This window comes from Sceloporus occidentalis, unplaced genomic scaffold (assembly GCF_023333645.1).
Source record: "Sceloporus occidentalis isolate IW3139 unplaced genomic scaffold, rSceOcc1.0.p SCAF_20, whole genome shotgun sequence".
Classification (NCBI taxonomy): Eukaryota; Metazoa; Chordata; class Lepidosauria; order Squamata; family Phrynosomatidae; genus Sceloporus; species Sceloporus occidentalis.
This window is the reverse complement of record NW_028317000.1, coordinates 12,469,099-12,491,943: the sequence shown is the minus strand read 5'-3', so window position 1 is coordinate 12,491,943 and position 22,845 is coordinate 12,469,099. Positions and strand designations below refer to the sequence as shown.

Genomic DNA, 22,845 nt, shown 5'->3' with positions numbered 1-22,845 from the left:
TGAAATCTATGGAGAGTTTTGTTTAAGCTTCTGTCTCTGTTTCGCCATTGTAAGAGAATAGCTTCTTAAGTCTCCCTGTTCTACTTTTTTTAGGTGTCATATCCAGAGGTAGCTGTGTTCGTCATACAGAAAAGTACAATAACATCCCAAATCCAATAAAACTAAAAATAGTTTTATTGGGCTAACCAAAATGCATAGCATACCCAGTAAAAGTATTGCTGTTTTGTGGATTTGGGATGTATTTATTAGCTGTATATGCCACATTCATTATCAGGGTGATGTACAATGTGAACCTACAATGTCATGACAAGGTTTCCCATGACATTCTTGCAAACAAGTTAGTGAAATGTGGCTAGAGAAGGTAACTGTTACATGGATTTGTAACTGGTTGACCAGCCAAAGCCAAAGGGTGCTCATCAATGGCTCCTTTTCATCCTGGAGAGAAGTGACCAGTGGGGTGTCCAGTGGGGCTCTGTCCTGGGGCCAGTGCTATTCAGCATCTTTATCAATGACTTGGAAGACAGAATTGGGGGCATTCTCATCAAATTTGCAGATGACACCAAATTAGGAGGAATAGCTAATACTCCAGAGGACAGGATCAAACTTCAGAATGACCTGAACAGACAAGAAAGCTGGGCCCAAGCTAATAAAATGAAGTTCAGTAAGGTACTGCACTTAGAGTGGAAAAATGAAATGCACAGATATAGAATGATGGGGGACACCTGGATTAAGGAGACAACATGTGAAAGGGATCTAGGAGTCCAAGTAGAGTCCATAAGTTGAACATGAGTCAACACTGCAATGCGGCAGCTAAAAAGGCTAATGCAATTTTAGGCTGCATCAATAGAAGTACAGTGTCTAGTTCAAGAGACGCAATAGTACCACTCTATTCTGCTTTGGTCAGGCCTCACTTGGAATATTGTGTCCAGTTCTGGGCACCACAATTCAAAAAGTATGTTGAGAAATGAGCGTGTCCAAAGGAGGGCAACTAAAATGGTGAAGGTCTGGAAACCATGAAGCCCTATGAGGAGAGATTTAGGGAGCTGGGGGTGTTTAGCCTGAAGAAGAGAAGGTTAAGAGGTGATATGATAGCCCTGTTTAAGTATTTGAAAGGATGTCATATTGAGGATGGAGCAAGCTTGCTTTCTGCTGCTCCAGAGAACAGGACCTGGAACAATGGATGCAAGCTCCAGCAAAAGAGATTCCACTTCAACATTAGGAGGAACATCCTGAGAGTAAGGGCTTTTTGACAGTGGAACACACGCCTTCCTGGGAGATTATAGTGGAGTCTCCTCCTTTGGAGGTCTTTAAGCAGAGGCTGGATGGCCATCTATCAATGGGGATGCTTTGATTGAGAGTTCCTGCATGGCAGAATAAAGGGGTTGGACTGGATCAGGGCCCTTCATGGGGTCTCTTCCGATTCTAGGATTCTATGAATACATATATCACAAAAAGACGACGAAAGTTGCAAAATATAAAACGTTAAAACTGCTACAAAAAAAACCCTCCTAAAATGTTGCAAGATGCAAAGGGTCTGAGGCTGGGAAAGATTTCCTAGGCACCTGGGAGCCATACATCGCAAGTGGATTTCTGTGAGAAGGGTGAGCATTTTCTGGGCATGATCTCTCAACCAGTTGCCAAATTCAGGCCTGGGCAGAGCTTTGGAAAGTTACTTTTTCAAGAGTAGTGTTTGGGGTGACCAGATGTCATAAGAACAAAGGAGGAGGAGACACCGCAAACGGTATGGCATTCAAGGAAAACATTGGACCTTGCAAGACAGGAGCTAAAAACACACAGACGTGAATGCATTTCATGTAGTTTATTTACAGCTCTGTTACACATACTGTGTTTTCTTATCTACTCAGCGGTTGCTTTGCTGATGAAGCTCTCTGTTCAAATGCCTTGTCGTCTTGCAATAGGCTTCAAGGAATCTGAATGGGAAAGTTGAATGTGACAAAAACTACAGTTCCCAGGATTCCCTAGCACTGAGCCAGGGCAGCTAAAGAGGGGTCAAACTGCATTATTTCAGCAGTGGCTCAATGTCTTACAGAACTACAGTTCCCAGAATCCTCTAGCACTGAGCCAGGGCAGTTAAAGGGGTCTCAAAGTCAATTTATTTCTGCAGTGTGTTTTTTTGGACCAAGCCAAATAATTATAATAATAAAATAATTAAATAATTAAGAATTAGAAAATTAATAATAAAATAATTATTATTATATACATAATAAAATAAAATAAATAATAGTATAAATAATTAAATAATAAATATGTAATAAAATTAAAATAAAATAAAATTTCCCTCATGATAATAATAATAATGATTAATGATTATAATAATAATAAACACCTGAGGAAAAGATAGCCTTTTCCTAATGATGATAATAATAATAAACAACTGAGGAAAAGGGAGCCTTTCCCTCATAATAATAATAATAATAATAATAAATAAAATAAACAATAAAACAATATAACAAAAATAAACAATAAAATAAAATAAATAATATAACAATAATAGACTAAATAAATAAATACATAATAAAATAAATAACAATAATAGAATAAATAAATACATAATAAAATAAATAATAAAATAAAATAAATAATAAAATAAATAGATATAAAATAAATAATAAAAAATAAATAATGTAACAAATAATAATAGAATAATAGAATAAATAAATACATAATAAATAATAAAATAAAATAAATAATATAACAAATATTATTTTTAAAAGTGTTTTTAATTGTTATATTTTATATTTTACTGTTAACCGCCTGGATTGGTTTGCCATAGGGCGGTATACAAATAAATATTATTATTATTATTATTATTATTATTATTATTATTATTATAAATAATAATAGAATAAATAAATACATAATAAATAAAAATAAAATGATAAATTCATAATAAAATAAGGGGGGCTGCTTGGATGTGATGAAGAGCAGGAGGAAGCGGAAGTGACGTCACAGCCCCGTTCCCGTGGCGCGTCACGCAGCGCCTTTCGGTGACGTCACGCTTAAGTTCAAAACGAGGACCCGCGGGCGAGAAGGAGTACTTCCGGTTCTCCCCCGACGTAACCCGGAAGCGTTTCCTTCCCTCAGTGTTGCAAGCTGGAAGATGGCGGCGGAGGAGCCTCAACAGCAGCCGGAGCCCCTCGGCGGAGACACGGACGGTAATCGGGGAGCGCTGGGCCCCGGAGGCGGAGGGAGGCCGGCCTGGTGCCTCTTCGGCGGCCCCTTCCCAGGAGGGAGAGCCCCGGCCTTCGCGGGGGAGGCCTTCTCCTTCCTTGCTTCTTTCCTTCCCCTTTGGGCCCCTGCCCTGCGCCCCTCGCCTGCGGTAGGCCTCGCGGTTGCCATGGCGACGGCGCCTCCGAGTCGCCCTAGGCCCCGCCCCTCGGTCTCCATGGCAACGGAGGAGGGGGAGGGCCCAGGCCTCCCTCCCGTTTCCATGGAAACCCCCTTTGCTTCCCTCAATCATACAATAATAATAATTAACCCCTGAGGAAAAGAGAATGCTTCCCTCAGAATAATGACGTTGAGATGGAAGGCTCCCTTCAGTCATAAGAAACACCTGCAGCTGATGCCGCTTTAGCTCATGGCTCAGTGCTAGGGAACCCTGGGAGCTGTAGTTTTGTGAGAGAGAGCTCTGGGGCCACAGCAAACTACAATTCCCAGGCTCAGTCCCTAGCACTGAACCTTAATTTAAAGCAGCATCAAACTGGTTTATTCCTGCGGTGCGGATGGGCCTTGGAGGGCTTGCTGTTTGTTGTTCTTTTGGCAAGGTTTGTTCAGAGGGGGTTGCCATTGCCATCCTCTGAGGCTGAGAGAGTGTGACTTGCCCAGAGTCACCCATTGGGCTTCATGGCTGAGCTGGGATTCGAACCCTGGGCTCCAGAGCCATAGTCAAATCACCCAAACTATGACACCACTTTGGCTCCCCACCAAAGCCCCGCATCTGAAGGAAGATGCAAGCGTTTCTCCAGCAACAACAACAACAGCAATAGGTTTCTTAGGTCATACACTCATCCCTCCATATTTGTGGGTTTGATTATTCACAGATTGATTAATACCTTCTCTCTAGGAATCTCTAGGTCCTCCAGGGCAACTCTGTGGTCAACTTGAACTAAAACGTGCCCTGAAAGTCCTAGAGATTCCTGGAGAGGATACTCCGCTAGGCCTTTGTAGCTCCTCCAGGGCAGTTCTATGGCCAGTGTCTGTCGGACGTTGACCACAGAGTTTCCCTGGAGGACCTAGAGATTCCTAGAGAGGCGATTGTGTTATTTGTGGGCTTCCCATATTCACGGGGGCCTTGTGGGCCTAACCCCAGTGAATACGGAGGGACAAGTGTAGTAATAAAACCCACAGTCCTCAGAGGCCAGCCCCGTTCCATGGGAGCCTGTTTTCTGTGGCTGTGGGCCTCCAGGGCATTCGTGACTTATGTTGACCCGTTGTTGTTGTTGTGTGCGTTCAAGTCATTTCCGACTTATAGCTACCCTCAAGGCGGTGAACCTATGATGGGGTTTTCTTGGCAAGATTTGTTCAGAGGAGGTTTGCCGTTGCCTTCCCCTGAGGCTGAGAGAGTGTGACTTCTTGCCCAAAGTCGCCCAATGGGTTTCCAAGGCCAAGCAGGGCATTGAACGCTGGTCTCCAGAGTCAGAGTCCAACGCTCAAACCATCTTTTCTGTCTGGCTTGTACAGGCCTTAACTTGGTCCCCCTCCGTGGCCCCAAACACACTGCAGAAACAATCCAGTTTGAGGCCACTCTAACTCCCCTGGACCAGTGCTAGGGAATTCTGGGAGCTGTAGTTTATTGTGGCACCAGAGCTCTCTGACCAAGAAAGCTAAATGTCCCACAAAACTACCGTTTCCAGAACTCTCTAGCATTGAGCCGAGGCATTCAAAGCGGTCTCAAACTGCATTGTATCTGGAGCGTGTTTTGGACCTTAGTGGATGTATGTACAGTAATCCTATTGACAATTGGCAGTATAAATGGCGATTAACCCGTGGAAATCCCACAGTTGCGCCAATGGATTCTCACAAGGCGGCGTGTTCAAAGTGCTGTTATCCCGGGAATAACCTGTGATAATGGTGCAATTGCGCTAATGCCAGACGTTGGCCATAGAGTTGTGCTGGAGAACGTAGAGGTTCCTAGAGGAAAGCCTTCTCTAGGCATTTGTGGGTCCTCCAGCATGGCTCTATGGTCAATGTCTGGCAAATGTTGACCATGGGGGTCTTTGACCCCTGACCCCTGGTAATGTGGAGGCACCACTGGAGTTGGTTATTTCCCCCTATTGTTATCTTGGCTCACCCTTTGGAAGTTGCGATGCCAACTCTCTGACCTAGTTTGTGCCGCAGGAGACATTGTTTCTCCCTTGTTTCTTAATTGGGTTTTGCACGTCGCTCCTGTCCTTTGATGACACTTAGAAAGCATCTTTCAGCCAAGAACCTTGTTGTTGGCTGGTCTAGTTCTGAGGGGGAAATCCTGGTGGAGTGCGTCCAGCATTGCCACCTTTCCTTTGCCCAGAAGTGCCAAAGCAGGAGAGTTGCAGCCTGCAACCCTGACTGCAGAAGAAGCAGCCGCAGTTGTCTCTGTGTGTGTGTGTGTGTGTCTCATTGCGGTAGCATCCCAGAAGGCTGGCAGTCAGGGCACCTCTCTGCTTGCGATGATGTATGATATGGAACAGCCCCAGTTTGGGTGTTTCAATTTTCTGCAGCGTTGGCAGCGGCCGCCAGCAGAGGATGCCGGAGGAAGCCTGTGAGGACCTGGCCAGGCTGCAAAAGCAGAGACACTTCCACGCAGGCTGCTTTTTGTGGCGGGAGAGGGGGGCGTCTTCAGCCTCTGCAGCAGCAGGATCTGGGTGTTGCAAATGGATATCCCCCTGGTGCCTGGCCATCGCAAAGGGGCATCGGCCGCGTCAGCGGTGTCCCTTCTTGCAAAAGCATTGTACCCGGCGCAGCTTGTCATGCTAATAAGGCAGGGCTGGGCCGCTTGTTCTGCGCTGGGGGCTCAGTGTCTCCCTGGAGGCTGCAGGCCCAGGAGCTGCGGCAGAGGTGCGACTCCTGGCATGTCCCTGAAAAAAGGGTTGGTTTATTATGCATGTGGCCGAAAGCGAGAGTTATGGATGGACTGTGTTCTGATTTTAATGCGTTTGTATCGATTGCTTTCTTCTGCGGTTCTGAAATATCGCCGGTTAAAGCGTGGATCTTCATGGTTGGAAAGCGCTGTGTCTGATGGGGAAAGAGCTGTGCAATGGAGCATAAGTGGACGACTCCGAGATGTTTCTTGCGTACCACCCCCATCATCCCTAGCTAGCACACTGAGTAACCGTGACTCCTCCCAGAGGTTTTGGACTATAAATCCCATAGCCCACCACCACTGGGTGGTGGGCTATGGGATTTATAGTCCAAAACCTCTGGGAGGAGTCACAGTTACTCACCTGTGCATTAGAGCATTGCACTAGTGAGATCCTGGTTCGAATCTGCACCGATCCATGGAGCTCATGGGGTGAACTTGGGTCTAGTACCTCACTTTCTCAGCCTGACATACCCCCAGAGAATATTTAAGGGAGTGAGCAAGGCAATATCCCACCTTGAGATAGCCCACCTTCTCATCAGATAGAGATACAAATAAAGGTTATTACATAAATTATGAATGCCCTACAGATTTCAAACATCAGTTCTGAAGGCTCCCAAAGGGTTTTGGCCTCTCTTCCCATTACCTTTCTGCCTTGTTTCTGATCCTTTGACCTCGTGGTTGTTTTAGGTTCTGTAGATTAAGAATCTTTCTTTTCCCTTGAGCATTTCCTTTTATCTAGAACGGAAAACCCTTCCTTCAATGAGAGAGCAAGCCAGAGTGAAGGGACCTTTCTCAATGGTGTTGTTCTTTTCTCTTGCAGGAGTGAATTGCTTGGCCTATGATGAAGCCATAATGGCTCAGCAGGATAGAATTCAGCAAGAGGTGAGCACTCAGAAAGAGATGCCTTGTCCCGGCCTTGTGATCTGGTGCGTGATAATGCAAGAAGACACCCGAATTGTACTATATTATTCCAATCTGTTTACTGTCCCGCCTAAAGATGCAGCTGTAGCGTTCAAATGTCCCAGGTTTCACTGTGTTCTCTCTGTTGTCCTGCCCTAGAATATTTGGGTAGGGGAACTATCACTTTATGGTGATAGTTAAATTATCCTGAAATAAGGGGTTGAGAAACCTTGGATTTTTGTCGCATGACTGGTGGCTGAATGCATGGGCTTGACTCCTTTGGAGCAGCATTGCATATGAGGGGATTCCTCCAGGTCTGATTGTGGGGACAGACCTGATATTATTCCTTTCTGCAGTCCAAGCAGGATGAATAACTCCATTAAACATAAAGGGCTGATCTTAAAAGAAGGATTTAACTTGTGTTTACAAACTGTTTCATCCATACCTCTCATCTCAGAGAGTATCTTGAAGATGGGGACAGACTCATCTTACCTCTTTTTCTGCCAGAGTCGCAAACTTGGTAGATGAAGGGAATGCTGTGGATGTAGCATATCTTCATTTTAGAAAGTCTTTTGACATTGAGTCCCATGAGGTCCTTGCAAAAAAGCTAGTGAAATCTGTAATTGGTTGACTGACCGAACCCAAGGGTACCCAACAATGGTCCAAAACACACTGCAAAATCATCCCGTTTGAGTCCACTTTAACTTCTTAGGGACACTGCAAGTCTGAAACGCCTTGAAGGCACACAACGACAAAATGTCGGCTGTGTGAGTCCCCCAGGAGACTTTGGGGAGCACACATCCTACTGGACCCCCCATGCAAAAGTTTCATCGCAGTGCTATGTGAGCCGCCAGATCTAACTGGGACTGTATCTCCCATCAGCCACTCCAGTGGGGAGGGATGATAGAAGTAGCAGTTCAGCAGCATCTGCCAGACCAATGGTTCTTCCCCTTTGGCGTCCCATAGACTGCAGCAGAGGTGGGTGCATGACTCTCTAGTTGGACTTGTTGGACTCTATTTCTCATCATTCTCACCCAATACAGTTAGTGGGGGATGATGGACATAGCAGTTCAACAATACCTGGCAGACTAGTGGTTCTTTGGTAGAGACTATAGGTGGCCAAATGCAACCTAGACCCACACTTGGGGTCCCATAGACTACAGTGCAGGGTGTTGTATGGCTCCTTAGATAGACTTGTCGACTCTAATTCCCATCATTCTCACCCAGCAGTCAATGAGAGGGCTGATGGGTATAGAAATTCAGCCACACCTGGCAGACCAATGGTTCCTCTCCCTTGGGACAGATTATAAGGGAGTGATATGATAGTCCTGTTTAAATACTTGAAGGGATGTCATATTGAAGAGGGAACAAGATTGTTTTCTGCTGCTCCAGAGACTAGGACCCAGAGCAGTGGATGCAAGCTACAAGAAAAGAGATTCCAGCTCAACATTAGGAGGAACTTCCTGAGAGTAAGGGCTGTTCGACAGTGGAACAAACTCCCTTGGAGTGCAGTAGAGTTTCCTTCCTTGGAGGTCTTTAAGCAGAGGCTGGATGGCCATCTGTTGGGGATAATTTGATTGAGAGTTCCTGCATGGCAGAATGGGGTTGGACTGGATGGCCCTTGCGGTCTCCTCCAACTCTATGATTCCCTGGCTCAATGCTAGGGAATTCTGGGAACTGTAGTTTTCTGAGACATTTAGCCTTCTCTGCTAAGAGAGCTCTGGTGCCAGAGTAAACTACAATTCCCAGGATTCCCTAGCACTGTACTAGGTCAGTTAAAATGATCTCAGATTTCTGCAGTATATTTTGGACCAGTGACCTTATCCTGAAGAAAGGTGACCAATGGGGTGCCACAGGGTTCTGTGCTTGGCCCAGTGCTATTCAACATCTTTATCAGTGACTTGGATGAAGGAATAGAGGGCATGCTTATCAATTTTTCAGATGATACTAACTTAGGACACTAAGTATTGTACTGATACCCCAGAAGACAGGATCAGAATTCAAATTGACCCTTAGAACTAACAAAATGAATTTAACAGGGAGAAATGTAGGATGCTAAACTTGGGCAGTAAAAATGAAATGCACAGATACAGGATGGATGGTACCTGACTTGATGGCAATACATGCGAAAGGGATCTAGGAATCTTAGTGGACCACAGGCTGAACATGAATCAGCAATGTGATGTGGCAGCCAAGAACGCCAATGCACTTCTAGGCTGCATCAGTAGGAATATAGTGTCTAGATCAAGGGAAGTAATAGTGCCACTCTATTCTGCTTTGGTCAGGTCTCACCTGGAAAACTGTGTCCAGTTCTGGGTGCCACAATTCAAAAAGGACATTGAGAAGCTGGAGTGTGTCCAGAGGAGGGCATGCAAAATATTAAAAGGTCTGGAAAACATGCCATATGAGGACCAGCTTAGGGAGCTGGATATGTTTAGTCTGGAGAGAGAATGTTAAGGGGTGATAGGATAGCCATGCTTACTTATCTGAAAGGACGTCATATGGAAGGAGGAGCAAGCTTGTTTTCTGCTGCTCTAGAGATTAGGACATAGCATACTGGATTAAACCTTAAGAGATTCCACGTAAATATTAGGAAGAACTTCCTGAGGGTAAAAGCTGTTCAATGATGGAATATGTTGCTTTGAAAAGTGGTGGTGCTTCCTTCTTTGTGGGTTTTTAAACAGAGGCTGGATGGTTGTCTGTCAGGAGTGCTTTGATTGTGTATTCCTGCATGGCAGGAGGTTGGACTACATGGCCCTTGAGGTCTCTCCCAGATTTGCAGAGGGCACCAAATTAAGGAGAGTAGCTAATAGCTTAGAGGACAGAAACCGGAATCAAAATGGCCTTGCTAGATTGGAGAGCTGGGCCAAAACTAACAAAAATGTGTTTCTACTGAGATACAGTATATGTAAGGTACTACATCTAGACAAAACAAATGAAATGCATAAATATAGGAATGAGGAAAACTACAATCAAGGAAGCCACAGGTCTTAGTTGCAAGACCTCAGCAGGGCTGTTAATAATAGGATTTCTTGGAGGTTTCTGTGCACTGTGAATTCAGTTCATCATTTGATGTTGTACTTCTCACTCGATAAGCATATTTTAAGTGCACTAGCTCTAAGATGTCAATCATTTCTTGAAATTACTAGTTTTATAATGTCTCATTATAAAATATCGTCTCATCTCATCCTCTGCTCTGACTTGGATGAAAGCCATAATAACTGCATGCAAATAGATCATTGCTGAGAGTCACAGAGGAAGAGAGAAATTCAACACTGCTCTCCCAATGCTGGGCAGGGAGAGTGAGGCGGATGCTCCTTTCCTCTTCTCCGAATCTCACCTCCTGGCACATTTCTTTGCAGATTGCTGTCCAGAATCCATTAGTCTCTGAGAGGATGGAATTGTCGGTCCTGTACAAAGAATACGCTGACGATGACCATGTCTATCAGCAGAAGATCAAGGTAAACTTTATGAGTAGTTGCAATGAACAACTGAAACAATGAAGGGATTTCCCCGAACCTGGCTTCCCATGATGTGCTGGACTGCAACTGCTATCATTCCCAATCACCGTGACTCTGTTGGATGGAGATGATGGGATTCATATTACAAGGCACCTGAAGGACACTGGTTTGAGGAACGCTGAATTAGGGTACCTTTCCAGTGAGGAAAGGCTATGTTGCTTCCCAGAGATTGGGAAGCAACATAGTCCCCCTGTAAGGTCTCAGGAGATACTCCTTTCCACCTCTGAATTTACAACATTGCAATAAACTGTTCAAAACATCCTCCAAGCTTCTGGTTCACTTCCTCATTGGAAAAAGGCAGTTACTAGAGCCCAAGAAACCAGGAGGGTGGGTTTCAAAAAGCAAGATTGTGACCTGCACTCCTAGTGCATAGAAAAAGTGGGAGTCCCTTAAAAATGTCCCTGGAGGCTACATGTGGCCCTTGGGCCGCACTTTCCCTGTCTCTGTGGTAAAAGACGTCATGCTTGTTAGCAACCTGAAAAGTTTCAGGTGGGTGAAGGTGCCTGGGGGAAGGCTGGGGGCTGAGAAAAGGTTTATAAATGATGTATGGTGTGGTGAATGTGGAGAGAGAGGCTTTTCTTCCTCTCCCATAGTACTATGATTCAGATTTGCCCAGTGACACAGTCAGGGCAGTGATTTAGGGCCAGACAAAAGAACAATTGTTTTTCCTTGCACAAAGCATAATGGATTCACAGAATTTGTTGCTTTATGATGTTGTCGTAGCCCTGGGCTTCTGTGGTTTTTTTGTTTTTCTACAAAAGGATTGTAGAGCATCATGGATCAGGTCTTAACATAGACCCATCACCAAGAACTTGAAATGCAAGGTTGGCAGTTGTGTGGCCTGGCACAACTCCCATTATGTTTCACCATTGGTTATGCTGGTTAGCGCTGATAGGAGGAGGACCAGTACTAACATCAGGAGAACCACAAGTTGCACCAAAGTCCCTGAATCTAGAGGTTCCAGTTATCCTGGGGTGGGTAACTTGTGTAACCAAAAGCAGAAAATGAAGACACTGACTCTCCCCAGCTCTGTCTTAAGCCAATTCAATGTCTTCATCTTCTGCTTTTTGGTTTCTTGGAAGTGTCTAGTTTACCACTGTCGGAAGCACAATTTGGACTGGATGAACTTTGGTCTAACCCAGCATTGTTCTTCTGCTGTCTTGAAGATGGGATGGATGAACCAAAAACACTTCTTCAAGTTTCTTATACCATTGCTGCTGATTGTCCAGCAACCATCATCTTTAGGATGTGTGTCTGAATTTTTCTAGATCTTCCAGAAGGAAGTTCATAGATGGATTGCATGATATGAAATGTACTTGGGTCTGTTGGGCAGTACTTGCCATGACAGCATAGGAAGGCATAGTTTTCCATTTTTAGTGATAAGCTGCCAAACTGGCTGGGTGCTCACACAGTTCCTCTGTTCTGCTTATTTTCCCTTTGCGTAGGATCTTCTAAAGAAGTATTCGTACATGCGGAAGACAAGGCCAGATGGCAACTGTTTCTATCGGGCCTTTGGCTTTTCCCACCTTGAGGCTCTACTGGAGGATGGGAAGGAGCTGCAGCGGTACGACAGAGCAGGGAACACAGAGTGATCCCACTTGCCCAATAGTTTGGGGGTGTAGGGTGTTGTATTCAAAACACAGGTGGCAGTCTTTCAGACTTTTACTGAAGTTTGGGCCCTTTGTGTTTGAAGCAGAATAATGCCTGGTGTGGGTTTGTGTTTGCTTTCTTTTATTGCTCACAGCTTCAAAGAGGTGGCTGCCAAAAGCAAGGAAGTGTTGGTTTCACAAGGCTTCACGGAATTCACCATTGAGGACTTCCACAACACGGTAAGCCCTGCTCCCATTTGGATGGCATCTAAGGACAGCCTTCTCCAGTCCAGCACTCTCCCAGAAGCTGGGCATAATGGGATCTGTAGTCTAAAACATATTTGACATGCTCCAGTTTGGGGAAGGTTGAGTTAAGAGGGTTAAGGAATAAAGGCAATTTAAAACTTAGTACGTTTGGTTTAGGTATCATTGCCTGGAATCTTCTTGCTTTATAAAGGGCAATATATCAATACTTTACCTTAGCAACTAATGAATACTCATGAGGAACCAAAGATTGCATGCTGATATGATGCAGAGGATTTTTGAACTATTCCCTTTGTAAGGGATGCAGTTTTGGAAACAAATCACTTTCCCATATCAGTTGCTGTATGCCTAGATTTCATCTTTGCTGTTGTTCAGTATACATGTGCTCTCTGCAGTGTGCAATCCCTTTCAAGCAAGCACACATACCTAGCACTTTTGAATGTTGCATTTACTATACCATAGTATACATTGCACTGAAAAAGAAAGGGAGAACAGTGTATGTGTAAGGTGCTCCAATTTCTTAACTATGGTTAAGAGATTGGGAAACATTATGTGTGTGCTGCACATCAGCTTTGCTGTGTAAGGTGAGAGGTGTTGCACTCTGACAACAACGGGAGGACTATAACTTATATGCCCCTGGCTCTTAGCAAACGAATGTAAGGGAGCAGTAGCAAAGACGACCTCCTAAATGGCAAAGTGGGATCCAGTGAATTCTTCCAGCCATGAAATTGTGTTTGGGGTATCACACCATATGTTTATTTATTTACCAATGAATAGTCTGGAGGAGATGCAGGAAGAAACCCTGATCCCTTTTTAGGAACTCTGAGTTACCTGGTGAAATTGGCAGCAGATTCAGGATAGTGAGCAAGGGTGAAATAGTGGTTTGAGTGTTGGACTACAGCTCTGGAGACGTTGAACATGTCATGTTCTCTCAGCCTCAAAGGATGGCAAGGACAAAGCCCCTCTGAAGAAATGCTGCCATCGCTGTATGTCAGAAACATTAAGATTCTGGATATACTGGTGAGAAGACAGCAGCCCTCTCCTGATTCTGTCAAACGCCCTGCATTCAGAGGTAGTTGTTTTTATGTGCCTTCAAGCCATTTCGGATTTATGGCAACCTATCATTGGGTTTTCTTAGCAAGATTTGGTCAGAGGAGGTTTGCCATTGGCTTCCCCTGAGGCTGAGAGCCTGTGACTTGCCTAAGATGACCCAGTGGGTTTCATGGCCAAGTGGGAAATTGAACCCTGGTCTCCAGAGTCATAGTCCAACATTCAAACCACTACCGCGCTGCATTGGCTCTCGACTTCCCATGAATCGGGAGGCTCCATGCACTGTTCCTGACCAATAGCCACCATTTAACTTCCATGAGTTTACCTGCTATTTAATATTGGTGCAACATAAGTACATTTGGAGGAAATTTGCTTGCCATAGATCACATGGATCATAGCTCATAGTAGGTTATTCATACAGCTGACTACAGGCTCCCCCTTTGAGTTAATCCCTATTTCTTTTAATCCATTTAGTTCATGGATCTGATAGAACAAGTGGAGAAGCAGATCACAGTTTCGGAGCTGCTGGCTTCCTTCAATGACCAGAGCACCTCGGATTATCTGGTTGTCTACCTGCGGCTGCTCACCTCTGGCTACCTGCAGCGCGAGAACAAGTTTTTTGAGCAGTTCATAGAAGGAGGACGCAGCATAAAGGAATTTTGCCAGCAGGTAAGGAGCATGCCTTTATGTAGGGAGGGAAATCTGTGACTAGGAAAGGTTGTGCATAGAGAGAGCGGCTGACAGATGCTCATAGTCCCAATGTTTGTTTGTAGTGGTCTTTTTGATTAGGACAAACTGTTCAAGATTGTAATATGTTGCCTGGGAGTGTTGTGGAGTCTCCTCCTTCAGAGGTTTTTGGATAGCTATTTGTTTGGGGTGCTTTAATTGTATTCCTACATGGCAAGGAATTGGATTGGATCGCCCTTGTGGTCGCTTCCAAATGTGTGTTTCTGTATTTCCTATGATTTAAACTCCACTTCCAGTTGCAACTACAAGTCTTGCATACTTACAGTATCTATATGAAATTATAATTGTCAAGGGAAGGCCCCCAGTATCCTCATATGATTCGACTGTTACACAATTGTTATTCAACTGTTATAAGGGAAAGAGGGAAAGAGAGAGATTCAGAAAGACTAATTAGAATTCAAATAAAGAAAAACGTGAGACATAGAGACACGGACATAGAGCATTGGGAATACATTTACAAAAGGAAAAAGTGGAGAAAGATATAACTGGGAAAGGAATATTATAGACACTTGAATCATGTGTGCTGGATAAGCTGCAGCCAAGGGGCAAAAACAACTTAGGCTTTTAGCAGCTTTAAAAAAGTTTGGAGTTATAATTCCATATAGAATTATGCAGACATAGATGCCACAAGGAAGTGGAGTTTAAATCATAGAAAACACTATATGCAATATATATGATTTTTATAAAAACATTTCAGCTTTCCTTTTTTTAAGATAGAGAAGTGACATAGAGAAGGGTAGGAAAATGCAGGCAGTGACCCTTAAAAGAACGCTAGGCAAGACTTACTGGTGCTGAAGCTTTTGCCTTTTCTCCTTTATGAGTCGTGGGAAATGTTTGGTCATATGGATGAATAGACGGTTCACTTCTGTTCTGCAACTGGAAGTCCTGCCCAAAACTTTTCTCTTCAGCAGCAATTGTACAAGTTTGGCCCCATAACTGGCCATCTAGACCCAGGTGCTCTTCTCTTTGGGTAGGGAATACTACTTTGGTATCTTCTGTGGGGGGAAAAGTCTGTCTGAACCTGCAGACAGTCGTGAGCTAGAGGACTGAAGGGTTTTTTCTCTGTATAAGGCAGCTTCTCACGTTCCTTTGGAAAAGTGTGGCAATGTACACCTACAGGCTACATTTTCAGGACCCCTCCTCATGTCACACCAAAAAATAACTGGTGTTGAGATGCAACTGTGCTGAGTATAGATGGTGCTGCCTTCTACAAATAAACTCTCCTTCACAATCCTCTTAATAAAAATTGTATAGCTATAACAATAGATTGGCAGAGGATTGGAATTGGTGGTCCCTTCCAGCTCTAAGTTTCCGGATTGTCAGTAGGTATTTAAGCACAGCTTTATTTCTGCCTTTGTCAAGGAAAAGACCCCAGTGTCCTCATGGGTAGATATGATAGATCTGTGCAGATCTTTGCATTTGTCAGATCACTGTGACAGGTACAGAGCCAGCTACCTGGAGGTCATAGATAACAACCTGAGAAGTTCCATTTTAATTCTTCCTTATTTAAAAACAGTTAGCTGCCTAGTGCAGGGACAGGCTTCTGTGAGGGCCCTGTGTCTTGTCCCTGTGGTGGCTTCTGCTGGGAAAGGTAACCCTGTCTTTGCCTCTCTCCTCTTTTTCCAGGAGGTGGAGCCCATGTGCAAGGAGAGCGACCACATCCATATCATTGCGCTGGCCCAGGCCCTCAACGTCTCCATCCTGGTAGAGTACATGGACCGGGGCGAGGGCGGCACCACCAATCCCCACATCTTCCCTGAGGGCTCAGAGCCTAAAGTGTATCTACTGTACAGACCGGGACACTACGACATCCTGTATAAATAGGGGTTGGGACAGCCTGGCTAGGGAGCCATGCCCCCGCTTCTCGCGCGCGTTCTGTCTCGTCGCCCACATTTCCCCGTCCACCTGCCGGGCAGCGTCGTCCGTGGTTGTAAATGGTGATCGCTCTTGCTGACATCTCACTCACTTGGTTTGTTATTATATTTTTTTCTCCTTTTGTTGTTACACTTACACACTTCCGTGTTTTATTAAAGGGGATGCCGGTGAAACCAACCGCGTTACTTGTAGCCTGTCTTTGCTGCTTATTGTAGGACAGACTTACCCTTTCCCTCTCTCCTGGGAAGTGAGGCATGCGCTCCCTTGGTATAAAACCTCCACCTGCACAAGCAATGCATTCATTGCACAGTATTAGCGTACCATTGGCAAGCAGCCCGTTTCAGCCCCAAAGGCGCAAGATTGGTCGCCCTCAGGCATAAAGAAAATGCTTTTGGAAATACTCAGGCAGCATCTGTCTATCCAGGAAGGTTCCAGCCATCCAGGATCAGTTCTCTAATCCTTTGCTGAAGGTCAGTCTTCCATCTGTTTCACTGTAAAGTTGGTCCTCTTCCCTTCTTCCCGCCATCTAAATCTTTGCATTTTTTAAAAAATAAAAATACTTGCACTCTGCAACAGTTTTTCAGAGTTAGACTGAATTGTCAGGCACCTTTCTGGCCAGCATTTGGGTTTCTTTGGCATGTAACCATGCTCTGTGATTTGGAGGGACAGACTGACTGATAGTGGTCCAGAGGTTTGTGTTGCAGTTCTGGAGGACTGCGCTGAAGGGGCACCACAACAGTGAGGACCGGAGGAATCCTTCCGTACCTCGCTGTTGCGGCACCATCGCAGCATGGCCTTCACTGTCAGTCAGTTTGTCTCTCTGGACTTTGCTGTGGTGCTAGTAATAACAACTAAGTATCTTAGTCATGCTATGTGGTTACCCCCACCTTAGGTTCTCCCACTCCAAATACTGTGTTCTCCTAGTATTTCCTGCAAAGGGACCCATGCCAAGGGTGACCACCAATTGCAATGTTCCAGGTGCCGTGTGTGTGTTTTTTCCTATGTCCCACCACCTTTAATCAGATCTCACAAACAAGAGTTGTGCTTGCATGTTTTATTCCAGAATGCATCCGTTTCTGGATGTTGTAGCATCTGTTGTTCTTCCAGTTTTCACTCTGCTGCCTCAGTGTGTCCAAGGTTTTCTCCAGCGCCTTGTTTTGCGCGGGTGGGAGAGCTGGCATGAAATAAGCTCAGAGACGTGAAGGCAGGGGTCCCATATCAGCATCTGGTGGGAAGAGAAAGGCAAATGTCAGAAGCCTTGGGCAGAGGCTGCCTGGCACTCTCAGGATGCCTTCTGACCAAGACTAATACTGGATATAAGGATATAAGATGCGTGGGTTCTTCCTTGTGTGTGCAGAGGGTGGGAATAGGGCTGAAAAAGACCAAGGTGCAGAAAAGAATGCTTCCGTTCCTCAGCAGCGGAAAAGAGGAAGCTGGTTATCTCAAGCATCAAACCACTTGGAAGCCTTTTGTTAGTGCAGAGGATGGCAGTCGGCTCTCCTTTCCTCTCACCAGCCAACACTGGGAATATATTTCTCATGCCATCTCAGTGGCATTCAGTAATTCCTGGTTCCTGTTAAGAGCTTGGCAGCTATCTTCCTTAGGGAATTCCTTCAGCTTCCCCTCTCCATTCCTTTTGCTTGTAAGATAATAGCCACCTTCTCATGCTTTGCCTCTGCTTTTTCTACAAAAACATTCTCTCCACAACTAAACTAAAGCGAATCCATACCTCGCTTTCCAGGGCTGCAAATCCTTGCCTCTTCATTTAACCTCTTTCTCAAATCCAGTTGGTTCCTGAGTTTGTGAAGAGAATGCAAGAGTCCTATAGTGTGGTCCAGTTCCCTTTGTCAGCTGGCACAACCTCCCTTTGGTGAAACATACAATAATGTGTATTTTGGAAAGTCAAAGGCTTTCACAGCTGGCATCCATAGTTTTTTGTGGGTTTGGGGGGCTATGAGGCCATGTCCTGGAAGAATTTACTCCTGATGTTTTGCCTGCATCTGTAGCTGGCATTTTCAGATTGCAGGCAAAACGTCAGGAATACATTCTTCCAGGACATGGCCACATGGCCCCCCCAAAACACAAAAAACTAATGTATATTTTGGCCTTATTCTTCACCCTCTCCAAAAGAAGTCTAATAGTAGCTTCAAAAATGTGGGTTGAGAGATTACATAAGAGAGATCTTGTAGCACCTTTGAGACTAACAGTCTCAAAGGTGCTACAAGATCCCTTTACTTACTGTTTCTACTGACTAACATGGCTATATCTTTGAATTATACCACTGTTGAGAGAGCGTTTTGGGAAAATACATAAAGAAGAAGGTGCAGTTCTTTCCCTGTCCTGAGCTACTGCTCTGTTCCAAAATGGAACCCTCTAGCTTTTTCCAAATGAAAAAGGAAAACCGTCCAAAGAACCTATTGTGGATCCCTTACCTATTGTGTATTTGGGCTCTGAGTAAAACAGGATTTAACAAATGAGTAACAGGTTAATAGCACTGGCTGTTGCAAATGCAGAGCATGCAGGCACCCTGCTTTACACTGCAAACATGCTGGGCAGCTCTTACCCCTGCAGAGCAAGTGTGGCTCAAGCTGAAAACAAGAGGAGTAAGAGGTGAGGATCTCCACAACTGTGTTTTCCCTCTCACTTTGACAACACTTTCCAAAGAGCATGTGGAAGTCCAGAGAAGGCTGAACCAGTGGGAGAGGATGTGCGTGACTCACCAATGGGGAAGAACTGGGGCAGCTTCTCCTTGTAGATCTCATCATCCTTCTCCAGGAAGACACAGACGATGATTCGGTCCACCTGTTGGAGGAACAGACAGGTAGTAGCAACAACGATGACCTTTTTGAGTTTCTTCTTCCTTAAGACTAGCCTCTCTGAATCAGGCACCTTCCAAATGTGTTGGATTTACAACTCTCATCATCATGATGGTGGTGATGGGAGAGGTATTCTAGTATTGGTTTGTCAAAGTAAGAACTGGAGATGGATGCTGTACCTTGAATGGTTGTGTAGAAGAGGGAATTTCCTCAGGTATCACTTGTCTGCTGGTACAACAAGCAACACCTGTTGAAATTCCTACTACACAACCATTCAAGGTACAAAAGGCACCTCCAGTTTTAGTTCATGCAACAGTAGTCCAATACTCCAGAAGACATTTGGTTAGGAGAAGCCATTCTCTGGTGGCTGGGCCAGGCCACACTTCAAATGGCATCCCGGCTTGATCTGTGTTTACCTGCCAGCTTTTTTCCTACTTTCTCTTCCTAATCCTGGTGTTGCCCAGAAATCATCAGGACTTTGTAGTATCTTGTTTTTAGTCCTTTGAATACCGCTTTGCTCACACCTGCCTATTCCCCCATATTTAAACTAGTATGATGATGGTGTGGCACCTTTTAAGACTAACTGAAAGGAAAGTTGGCAGCATGGGCTTTCATAGACTTAAGTCTACTTCTTCAGTACTGCGAAAGTAGACTTAAGTCCATGAAAACTCATGCTGCCAACAGCTACATACTGACTCTACAGACTAACATGGGTATATCTTTGAATTCTTATTGAAACTATTTTGCTTGAAATGGGTATGAAGCTATGGTCATCTAGATGTCCCTGAACTCCAACTCCCTGCATCTCTCGGAATTTGATATGCTGAGTAGGGCATTCCAACAACAGTCAGAGGACTGTGTAGACCACCTAGTAGCTCAGTTTGGACTTCAGCTCCCAGAATCCCAGACTATTAGCCATTATAGCTGAGGCTTCTGGGAGCTGAAGTCCAAAATCTCTTAAAGGGCACAGTTTGGAGCCCACTGCCATAGTTTAACCGAACGCTTGCACTTCTCTGCTTGGTCTGCAGTCCATTACAGATGCCTCTTTTCAAGGGTTCGCCTAGCAGAGAGGACAATGCCAGTGGAGTTGAGCATAGATGATGATGATGATTATGATGATGATGATGGTGGTGGTGATGATAGAACTGCCCCATGCCTAACTCTCCAGCTTGCAAAAGGAAAAAAAGGGTCAGGTGGGAGAGAAAGGGAAGGTATCTCTTAGCAGCCAAGACATGTTAGCCCACCATCCCCAGTCCCAAGTGCCAGCCTTTCCTCACCTTGTCTTTATTGTCTTCTAGCCACTTGCGCAGCGTCTGGAGGACAGCCTCCGCGGCAGCATCATTGGGGTACCCTTTGAAAAACAAAAGGGGCAAGGTCTTGAAGAACAGGCGTCACACTGTCCCATCCCACGGGAAAAGGTTGAACCATTTCCCCCGTTTGTACTTACCAAATACTCCTGTGGAAATGCATGGAAAGGCCTGGGGATATAGAAAAAGGCTGTTATGGGAAAGCTGCATGGGCATCAGTGCTCCTGCCCTCTGCACATGCTCTGGGCATCAGTGTGAGGGCAGAGGAGAACAAGCCTTTTTCACGAAAGCCTGAGCACACTAAGAATGGCTTTAGGGCTTAAAAGCTGCTTGAACTTTTTATGTTTGCTCAGAATTGAGTTAAAAGAGTCCGTCTCTTAGAGCCACAATCCACTTTCCTTATATTGCTTCATTTTCTGTGCTCCAGAAAATGCCCTTCTCTCAGTTCTCTCTCATAGAGTGACTGGAGGCGATGGAGGAGAAAGATAGATGCTCTTGCATCTTTTAGAATTTGGGGCAAAGAGAGAAAGGACAATATTTGCATGGTTGTGTGGTGTATACTGCCACTCAAGAGCCAACATGCTAGAGTGGTTTGAGTGCTGGACTATGGCTCTGGAGACCAGGGTTCGAATCCCCACTTGGCCATGGAAACCCACTGGGTGACTTTGAGCAAGTCACAGTCTCTCAGCCACAGAGGAAGGCAAAGGAATAACCCCTCTGAACAACCTTGCCAAGAAAACTCACCCAAGAGTTGCCACAAGTCAGAAATGACTTGAAGGCACGCAACAACAAATACTGCAGCATCTTTGCATCCCTTCCTTCTAATTCAATCCCATCTTAGCCAAATTGTAACACTTTCTACACCACAAAAATGGGGCACTCCAGGATTTTGCCTCTGCCAGTGCCCAGTTTGGTGTCACCAGTAATCTCACAAAAGGAGGGGGAAGATGGAAATCTTTCTAGCCAGGGCCACCTTTTCCAAGACAGTGCTGGAAAAAGGAGTTGCAGCTGTTAGCTGTGGTTCATAAACAAACTACGTGTGTGTGTGTGTGTGTGCCTTCAAGTTGCCTGTCAATTTACGAATTTCGTAGGGTTTTCCTAGGCAAGGAATACTCAGAGGTGGTTTTTCCAGTTCCTTCTTTTGAAATGCAGCCTGCGGTCCTGCTATCTGGATTTCTTTCCTTTAGCCACAGGTCTTTGTGATAGTGGCATGTATCTGTGCTACAATTTGCAAAGTATGGAACCAATTTTATACTTTTATAAATGCAACCAATTTATAAAAACCCTTCAACTTCAAGGAAAAGTGACTGCTAAATAGAATTAGCCTGTATAAACGTAAGCTGCTGCAGATGCCCTGAGTAACTCTCTTATTTATCCACAGCCCTTAGGATGGCTCAGCCTTTGCTCTTCCAGAGGTTTTGGCCTTCATCTCCCAGCATCCAGGACAAGAACATCTAGAGCAGAGGTGGGACTATTGCAGCCCTCTAGATGTTCTTGGAGTGCATTCTTCACCATTGGCTACGCTTGCTAATGCGGATGGGATTTGCAGTTGGACAACATCTGCAGGGCACATGGTTCTGATCTAGAGCAGTGGTTCCCAAACTTTGGTCCTCCAGATGTTTTGGACCTCAACCCCCAGAAGTCCTGGCTGTTGGCCAAGCTGTCTGGGGCTTCTGGGAGCTGAAGTCCAAAACACCTTCAGGACTGAAGTTTGGGAACCACTGATCCTAGAGAATCACACGTTTCCCCACCATTTCCTTCTCATTCCCAAGCCTATGATCATCGTGCAACTTGTCATTTTATGAGCATAGGCACCCCTGAGTCAGTTTGCAGTTTGGTTTTTATAACTTATTTAAATGGGGGGTTTCAGCATCAAAGAGATGTGAGACTCTGAAGCTCTCCCCAACCACTCCAAAATACATGAAACTTGGCTCAGTGTCTCTTATGGCTTTTGTGATCTCAGTAGGCCCTGCCTTACATCTATAAGACCTCTTAGCTTTTAAGAAAGTGAAAATTTTGAGATGGTCATGGACCGGGTTCTGATAGTAAATGTGCCTGACCTCTTTTTATTTGCTCTTTTTATTGGTATCTGACCTGACGGCTTGCTTTTAATGGAGGAACACCTACAGAAAGAACAACAGCGGAATGGGAAATTGAGAATTTTAGAAATAAAAAAGAGGAGCCGACTGCAGCGTCTAGTTTCAGACCTTTTCTTGCAAAATATGCATCTTCTATCTGTTCCAATGAAGTTAACTTTAAAATAATGTTAAAATAAAATACTCTGTGGAAAGGAAAGAGCCCTTGCTTTGTCAGAGGTCTTACTAGATGTTGTAAGCAGTGCTTGAAAAAAGTCATAGCTGGTTTGGGAAGAAGACTCTAATAATACAGTGGTCCTTCCACATTTGCTAGAGTTATGGGTAAAGGACCCCCGTGAATGTGGAAAAATGCAAATAAAAAAAAACTATTCTTTTTACCTAAGAGAACACCTCTCTAGGAATAACCAGGTCCTCCAATGCAATTCTAGAAGCTGATCACAGAATCATGCTGGAGGACCTACAAATGCCTAGAAAGGTGTTTTCTCTAGGTATCTCCAGGTTCTCCAATGCAACTCTATGGTCAACATCTGCAAGAAGTTGATTATTGAATCATGATGGAGGACCTAGAGAAGTGTTTTCTCTAGGAATAACCAGGTCCTCC

The 22,845-nt window shown here is 44.8% G+C and overlaps 2 protein-coding genes across 4 annotated transcripts in view; one reads left to right on the top strand and one right to left on the bottom strand.

Moving 5' to 3' along the window:
- Positions 1 to 3,057: 3,057 nt before the first annotated feature.
- Positions 3,058 to 16,202, top strand: OTUB1 (OTU deubiquitinase, ubiquitin aldehyde binding 1). 2 transcript variants are annotated; one of them, XM_089483486.1, is made up of 7 exons: positions 3,058 to 3,176; positions 6,900 to 6,961; positions 10,342 to 10,440; positions 11,946 to 12,064; positions 12,245 to 12,329; positions 13,878 to 14,072; positions 15,777 to 16,202. In XM_089483486.1, exons 1-7 carry the CDS (start codon positions 3,122 to 3,124, stop codon positions 15,972 to 15,974), a joined length of 813 nt encoding a protein of 270 aa, XP_089339612.1. In that variant the 5' UTR covers positions 3,058 to 3,121; the 3' UTR covers positions 15,975 to 16,202. The 2 variants fall into 2 exon arrangements, with proteins under 2 accessions (XP_089339612.1, XP_089339614.1); XM_089483488.1 differs by lacking the exon at positions 3,058 to 3,176 and having other exon boundaries at positions 6,924 to 7,005.
- Positions 16,203 to 17,072: 870 nt separating this feature from the next.
- The window catches only part of MACROD1 (mono-ADP ribosylhydrolase 1), a 323,148-nt gene continuing 317,375 nt past the window's right edge, over positions 17,073 to 22,845 (bottom strand). Inside the window, exons 7-11 of one of the 2 annotated variants that reach the window (XM_089482984.1) lie at positions 20,289 to 20,319; positions 20,119 to 20,192; positions 18,746 to 18,827; positions 18,589 to 18,613; positions 17,073 to 17,250 (exon numbers count right to left, since the gene is read on the bottom strand). In XM_089482984.1, the coding sequence (XP_089339110.1) occupies positions 18,609 to 18,613; positions 18,746 to 18,827; positions 20,119 to 20,192; positions 20,289 to 20,319 (192 nt within the window). In that variant the 3' untranslated portion in view covers positions 17,073 to 17,250; positions 18,589 to 18,608. The remainder of the gene's footprint in view (positions 17,251 to 18,588; positions 18,614 to 18,745; positions 18,828 to 20,118; positions 20,193 to 20,288; positions 20,320 to 22,845) is intronic. The other variant, XM_089482983.1, reaches the window with a different exon arrangement.